The sequence below is a fragment of the Microtus ochrogaster genome, chromosome 7 (assembly GCF_000317375.1).
Source record: "Microtus ochrogaster isolate Prairie Vole_2 chromosome 7, MicOch1.0, whole genome shotgun sequence".
Lineage (NCBI taxonomy): Eukaryota > Metazoa > Chordata > Mammalia > Rodentia > Cricetidae > Microtus > Microtus ochrogaster.
This window is the reverse complement of record NC_022014.1, coordinates 19,002,323-19,010,290: the sequence shown is the minus strand read 5'-3', so window position 1 is coordinate 19,010,290 and position 7,968 is coordinate 19,002,323. Positions and strand designations below refer to the sequence as shown.

The following is a 7,968-nucleotide window of genomic DNA, read 5'->3' as shown; positions in this document are numbered from 1 at the left end:
ACAGGGTTTCTCTGTGGCTTTGGAGCCTGTCCTGGAACTAGCTCTGTAGACCAGGCTGGTCTCGAACTCACAGAGATCCGCCTACCTCTGCCTCCCGAGTGCTGGGATTAAAGGCGTGCGCCACCATCGCCCGGCAATCATAACCATTTTCCTTCCTACTCTAGCTCCTCACAACATGGCCCTCCAACATGGCCCTCTTTTAACTTCCTATTTTTCTTTTTTAAAAAATATCCCAAGAGTCCAATTAGAACCACCTGCATACCCGGTGTAGGACCATCCACTGGAGCAAGGACAACCTACCATGAGACAAACTCTATATAAAAAATGCCTTTCTTAGCAGCAGCTTAACACTGGCTTTCCTAGGAAATATTGAATTATTCTGGCAATCTTGTGTATTTTGTCTGATTCTGGAGATTGGTCTCAGAGTCTTCTATATGCTAACTGACCACTGTACCATTGAGTGAATCCCTAGCCCTAGAGTACTTTTTGAATATAAGACACTAAGAATATAAGACCTGATAATGGCAGAAATAAGCTCTGTACAGAAAAAAAGGTCTCTTTGAGCTTAAATTCACTCAGATAATGCTATTAAATTAATGTTATTTAATGTTATTAAATTAATGTTATTAATGAAAAGAAAGCAGGGTGAGGGTGTGGCTCAATGGCAGAGGCCTTACTCTGCATATGTAAGGCCCTGAGTTTGATTTCCAGTAATGAAAAGAGAAAAAAATTCAGGCATGGTTGGTACATTATCCCCATCCCCCCAACACACACACACACACACACACACACACACACACAGGGTTTCTCTGTGTAGCCCTGAATGTCCTGGAACCTGATCTGTAGACCACGCTGGCCTCAAAGTCAGAGATTCTCCAGTCTCTGCCTCCCGAATGCTGGGATTAAAGGTGAGTATCACCACTGCCCAGCTTGGATGGGGCATACTTGTAAACCCAGCGCTTAGAAGGAAAGTTTGAGACCAGTCTGTGCTACATCAAAAACTGTGTCTTAGAAGGTTCAGTGGGTAAAAGTGGTTACCTTACAAGTCTGACAAGAGTTTAGATCCACAGAACTCACATTGTCGAAGCTGAAACCCACTCCAGAAAGTTGTCAGCTAACTTTCCCATGTATGCCATGGCATGAGTACACTACACTCACACATAAATCAAAACTATGTACACACATCTATACACATACAATAATAATAAATAAAACAAGCAAGGTATGGTGACACACACCGGCTATCCTAAGACCAAGTAGGTAGGAACAGGATTGCCAAAAATTTGAAGCCAGCATGGTCTGGGTTCCACCCAGTAAGGCCCTTACTAAGGAGTGTGACAGATGGGGGATCTACCACAAGCAAGCACTGAATCAAATTCCCACATCCCAAAGCTATTACCCTCTAGATGTGGTAGCACCTACCAACATACTAGTGTTCTGCAGACAGCGGGAGGGGACTGCTGACAAATTCAAGGCCAGCATGGGCACATATTAAATTCTAAGCCAGGGTGCCATAGTAAGAACCTGTCTCAAAACACAAGCAATGAATGGTTGGGGCTTCTAAAATCTGCAATTGATGTGGGAGGGCCCAAGCTCTATGAGATGTGCCATCCCTAGCATGTGGGGCATGGGGGTAAGCAAGGGAGGTAGTCAAGCAAGTCAATCAGTAGCATTCCACTGTCCTCTCTGCTTCAGTTCCTGTCTTGACCTCCTGCCCTGGCTCCTGACGGACTGTGACCTGTAGGATGCAGTAAACCCTTTCCTCCCCAAGTTGTTTTGGTCAGTGTTTTATCAGAGCAAGAGTAGGCAAGAGGACAGAGAATACAGAGCTAAGAAGAGAGTTTGAAGCTACCAAGATCTGAGTCTTGACACAATCTCTGTGTACTTTTCTTTCCTTGAAGAAGGAAGAGGAGCAGCCTACCCGCTAGGCTTCCAGGGTAAAGGAAGGCTGTTAGCAGCAAAATAAAAGAAAGTCTCCTGAAAAACAGGTGATGGATCTGGGCACACAGCTCAGCTGAAGGCCATCTGCCCAAATTCTATCCCCAGCACAGTGTATGGAGTGTGGTGACATACTCATGGTCTCTGTAGTAGGGAGTTAGGGAGGATAGGAAGTTCAAGAGGATGCTGAGGGAAAATGTTCTTGTACACTGCAAAGATTTCTCAGTCATATTGGTTTAATAAAATGCTGATTGGCCAGTAGTCAGGCAGGAAATATAAGTGGGGCAACCAGACTAAGAGGAAAGGCAGAAAGTTAGTCACCAGGTAGATGCAGAAGAAGCAAGATGAGAATGCCTCACTGATAAAAGGTAACAAGTCACATGGCTAAACATAATTAAGAATTATGGGTTAATTTAAGTTGTAAGAGCTAGTTAATAATAAGTCTGAGATAATAGGCTAAATAGTTTATTATTAATATAAGCTTCTTGTGTGTTTCTTTGGATATGAACAACTGCAGGACCAGATGGAATAGAAATATCTGTCTACAAGATAAGGCTGGGCGATGGTGCACACCTTTAATCCCAGCACTTGGGAGGCAGAGGCAGGAGGAGTTTGACACCAGCCTGGTCTATAGAGCAAGTTCCAGGTCAGGCTCCAAAGTTACACAGAGAAACCCTGTCTCAAAAAAAAAAAAAGACACAACAAACAAACAAACAAACAAAACAAAACCCAAAACAAGGAGGGGGGGCCGAAGAGATGACTCAGTGGTTAAGAGCAGTCCTGAGTTCAGTTCCCAGCAACTACATGGTAGCTCACAACTATCTGTAATTAGATCTGATGCTCTCTTCTGCCAAGTAAGTATACATGCAGATAGATCATCATATACATAAAATAAATAAAACTTAAAAAAAAGTTCAAGGTCATTCTTGGCTATACAGTGAGTTTGAGGCCAGCCTCAGAGACATAAGATGCTGTCTCAAAAATAAAAACAAGCTAAAAAACCAGATGATAGACGGCTCAATGATTAAGAGCACTGACGCTCGTCCAGAAGACCTGGGTTCAATTCCCAGCACACACATGGTAGCTTACAACTGTCTGTAATTCCAATTCAAGGGACCCAACACCCTCACACAGGCATATGCGCAAGCAAAAATGCCAATGCACATAAAATAAAAATAAATAAAGTTATTTAAAAAAAGAAAGAAAAGAGAAAGTAAAGGTATATTTAAAAATTACTTGTGTGTGGGGGAACACGACTAGAAAAATGTCTCAGCAGTTAAGAGCACTGGATGTTTAATTCCCAACAATCACATGGTGGCTCACAACCATCTACAGTGGAATCCGAGACCTTCTTCTGGCATAAAGTTGTACTTGCAGATAGAACACCAATTTACATAAAATAAATTTAAAAAATTAAGGGGCTGGAGAGATGGCTCAGGGCTTAGGAGCATGTGCTACTCTTGCAGAGGACTGAGTTCAATTCCCAGTGCCCATAAGAGGCAGCTCACAACGCCTGTAACTCCAGCTCGAGGGGATCCAACATCACTGGCTTCCAAGGGCACCAACACTCACATGGCATATGAACACACAGACATACATAATTCAAAAGTAAATCAGTGACGATGCCAGGAAAAGGTAAAAGCAAGTAAAGCAAACAGGAAGGTCCCATCAGGAAACAAAACAGGCCTAGAGAAGCGCTGACAGCATCAAGGAAGTGGACTCTAGGAACAGCTAAGCATTCAGCCAGAAACAAGCTCTCACTGTCTCCAGACGCTCTAGCAAGCATGTCTAATCTGTGACCCACGCCCACATGCAACTGAAGATAGCCATGAATTCATCCCAATGAAGAATTATACACTTACTTAAAATATTTTTACTTTAAAGGTATTTTTTTTTTGCTCTCCCTTCCTCCCCCTTGCCATACTGGCACTGCTCAGTTCTTAAGCACACACTTTCTAGATAACAACGCCAAGTCACAATGCCAAAAGGTTGGCCATACCTGCAAGCCCTCCAGAAACCACAGCAAAGACGAACTGGCTAAACAACAGAGCAGTGACTGCCACAGCTAAGGCACCCTTCTAAAGAGTAGGTCCTTAAGAAGATCTTCATGCAAGTACACCCATTTGCCCCTCCCACTCACCTTCTGGTTTAACTGTTGTTGCCTTTGAACAAGGAGAAAAAAAAACCCTCTTAGTTCACATTCAAGGGGGAAAATGACAAAACTGCAGTCTGGCTAGCTGAGCAGTTTCAGTTACTCACTCAGTTGAGAGGGGCCCAGTGAGGCTTCTCTGGAAGAGGACGGAGAAACAAAGTTTGATTGAAACCTACTGTCAAACCAGTAAGCAGTGGAGTCAGACCAATCTGTATCATTGCAAATATGTAAGCTATCAATCAAATAGTCCTCTGTATCCACAGAGAGAGAATTTGAGCCATAAGACAGCATTAGGCTTAAGCAATATGGGGAGGAAAGAGGTCCTAAAATTGGAAAGGAGGGGAGAGCAGCTCTGTGCGGGAACAAATGCTTTACACACCCAAGGTCTGAAGTTCAGCTACAGCACAACCACCAACACAAAAGAGGAGGCAGCAGCAAGACTGTAGAGCTCCACATTAGTAGGAATCACAGCAACTTCCTCACAAAAGAGACAAGGAGACGCAATGAGAAATGGCTGAGATCAGAATGTCTCTGGGTGTGGTAATGCATGTCTATTCTACACTTAGCAGGTTGAGGCAGGAATTCACGACAGACTCCGGAGACAGGGACTTCAATTCCAGCTTTGGTACTTACAAGCTGTGAGACACAGGATAATTAACTCCTAAAACAGCTAACTACACTTACCACATTAGGTGCCTTAAACTAAAATGTAGCTTGCTGTATAGCTCAGCTGGCAGACGCCTTCCTTGCATTCACAAAGCCCTGGGTTCAGTCCTCAGCATGAATAGACCAGCAGATTAGTGCATGACTCTTACCAGGGCTCTCGGAAGGTAGAAGCCAGAGGATCAGAAGCTCAAGGTTATTCTCAGCTACACAGCCTAGGGTCCATGAAACCATATGCACTAGTACTTGGCACCAAGTAAATACCATTTAGATAGCAACTGCAATTATTTATTTATCATTATTCTTTTTTTTTTTTTTAGTTTTTCGAAACAGGGTTTCTCTGTAGCTTTGGAGCCTGTCCTGGCACTAGCTCTTGTAGACCAGGCTGGTCTCGAACTCACAGAGATCCGCCTGCCTCTGCCTCCCGAGTGCTGGGATTAAAGGCGTGCGCCACCACCGCCCGGCTATTTATCATTATTCTTATCTGAACTCTCTGGTCTGCATCTATCGAGCCTCAAAAGGTTTGTTGATTTTCACAATTACCTGGTGTTCAGAAATTTCACTAATGAAAGTATTCCTGTACACAAAGACATAATCATAGGAGTATGTTTCAGTATAGAAGTATGCGAGGCATGAATAGGTTTTGAGAGTCAGGTGTGCCATAATTAGATATAGAATACCTCTCTGCTCCTGAAAGGCACAGTGCCACAGGTTTGGTACTCAGCTAGCACTGTTAAGAATGGGTGAAAATCCTGCCACCATACTTGCTGGCATGGGCCCCAAAGAAATGGAGCCAACCTGTCATGGGCTAAACTACCATAAGGTGAGCCAGACAGGCCTCTTCTCTTTGAGAGTAGATTATCTCAAGTATTTATTATAGAAATGGAAAGCTAACACAGACTCATTTTTCTCTCCTTGGCATTTTTCTGGTGATGCAATCATTCTTTCTTTATGACTTAAGGGGTGAGAGGTGGTGTTAGAAGCAAGACAAAGCACAAGCAAGCATATCCTGACAGAGGGAGTCAGTTCAAATGATTTGGCTAGAGGGGAGCACAGCAATACTGGCTCAGACAAAACTTCCAGATGCTCCCCCATGCCTTACACAGGAAACAAAACAGACAAAGATCTGATCATCTGAGGATGGTGAGACGGCTCATGGATAAAAACACTGGCCACCAAGTGGAGGACCTGATCTTAGCTCCAGGACTTATGTGGTAGGAAGAGAGACCAAATCTAGCAACACACATATGCAATTAAAAGCATTTTTTAAAAAATAAATATACGTGCTGGGGAGATGGCTCAGAGGTTAAGGGCACTGCCACTCTTCTAGAGGACTCAGGTTTAATTCCTAACACCCACATGGCAGCTTGCAACTGTCTGTAACTCCAGTTCCAGAGGATATGGTACCCTCACATAGACATACCATCAGGTAAAACACCAATACAAAAGGAAGTAAATTTGTTTTGTTTTGAGACAGGCTTTCTTGTGTAGCCCTGGCTGTCCTGGAACTCACTCTGTAGACCAGGTTGGTCTCAAACTCAAGAGATCCACCTGCCTCTGCCTCCCCAGCACTAGGATTAAAGGTGTGTGCCACCACTGCCTGGCAATAAATGTTTTAAAAAATACAATAAAAAGATATTCGAAGGCTAGAGAGATGGCTCAGCGGTTAAGAGCATTGCCTGCTCTTCCAAAGGTCCTGAGTTCAATTCCCAGCAACCACATGGTGGCTCTCAACCATCTGTAATGAGGTTTGGTGCCCTCTTCTGGCCTTCAGGCATACACGCAGAAAGAATATTGTATACATAAAAATAAATAAATAAATATATTTGATAATTTTGAAAAATTTCAATGATCTTGAGACTTAAGACTTAGAGGAGCTGGGAGGTGGTGGCGCACGCCTTTAATCCTAGCACTCAGGAGATAGAGGCAAGCGATCTCTGTGAGTTCGAGGCCAGCCTGGCCTACAAGAGCTAGTTACAGGAAATGCTCCAAAGCTACAGAAAACCCTGTCTCAAAAAAAAAAAAAAACAAAAAAAAAAAAAAAAACCCAACCCCCAAAAGACTGGGCTTTGGCAAAAATAAATGAATAAACAAAACATTTGAGCTTTGGTTTTCTACAAAGAACTATTTAGAAATATGACCACAGAACACACTGCTTGGCTAACAAGAAGGAAATGTTTCCTGTAGAGAAGAGCAGGTAAGGAAGACTGACTGGTGGTAGAAGAGGCTTGCTTTCAGAAGTATCTTACAGTTATATACATCTGCATTCACACTAGTAAGCTGCTTCTCAGAGATTACTCTCACTGACAAATGGAGAAACAATTCTTGGCCTCTGGTTTGTTTTGCTGTACAGACAGGATCTTATGAAGCCCAGGCTGGGCTTGCTCTGCCCTTAAGGCCGTCCTTGAATTCCTCCACCTCCTGAGTTCTGGTGTTTCAGGTTTACATCACCACGCCCCATGCCTCTGATAAAAAACACTTTTATGAGGTATTCTATTTAACAAGAGCAAAAAAAAACAAAGCAAATGCCAAGCATTCTATATACACTATCCACTAGTCTTCGCAATAACCACACAGATACAGACAAGGCAACTGAAAGAGAGGGAAAATTAAAAAAATTTAGGCCTTGCCAAAAGCCTGGTATGGTGGTGCACTTCATTAATCCTAGCACTTGGGAGACAGAGGCAGACAGATTTCACTGAGTTTGAGCCCAGTCTGATCTTTCTAAGTTTTGGCCACGTTGGGGTTACATAGTAAGAATCTGTTTCAACAGAACAAAACAAAAACCTCACCAAGCTGACGCTATCTCTCAGTGATATGTCAACTCACACAAACTCTACACACGTCATCTCACTGCTGACGGCATGACAGGTCCTCAGTCCACTTGCCTGAATGTTAAGGTCTGCCCGCAGAAGTAGGTGGGAGCGCTGGAGTAGAGGACGCCCGAGGACTCGGCATCATTTCGGAGTGCTATGTTCCTCCGACTGCTCAGACTGTACCCCTCAAAGCCAGTCGTCCACTCTTCAAAAGGAAAGACATGAAAAAAAATTTTTTTAAATATTTATTTATTTATTTATTAGGTATACAATATTCTGCCTGTTTGCCTGAAGGCCAGAAGAGGGCGCCAGACCTCCCCACAGATGGTTGTGAGCCACCATGTGGTTGCCGGGAATTGAACTCAGGACCTTTGGAAGGGCAGGCAATGCTCTTAACCG

General features: G+C 43.5%; 1 protein-coding gene across 1 annotated transcript in view; it reads right to left on the bottom strand.

The window, feature by feature from the left end:
• Crlf3 (cytokine receptor like factor 3) overlaps positions 1-7,968 on the bottom strand; it is a 41,978-nt gene that overhangs the window by 7,475 nt on the left and 26,535 nt on the right. Inside the window, exon 5 of the mRNA XM_005350250.2 lies at positions 7,642-7,772. Coding sequence (XP_005350307.1) covers positions 7,642-7,772 — 131 coding nt within the window. The remainder of the gene's footprint in view (positions 1-7,641; positions 7,773-7,968) is intronic.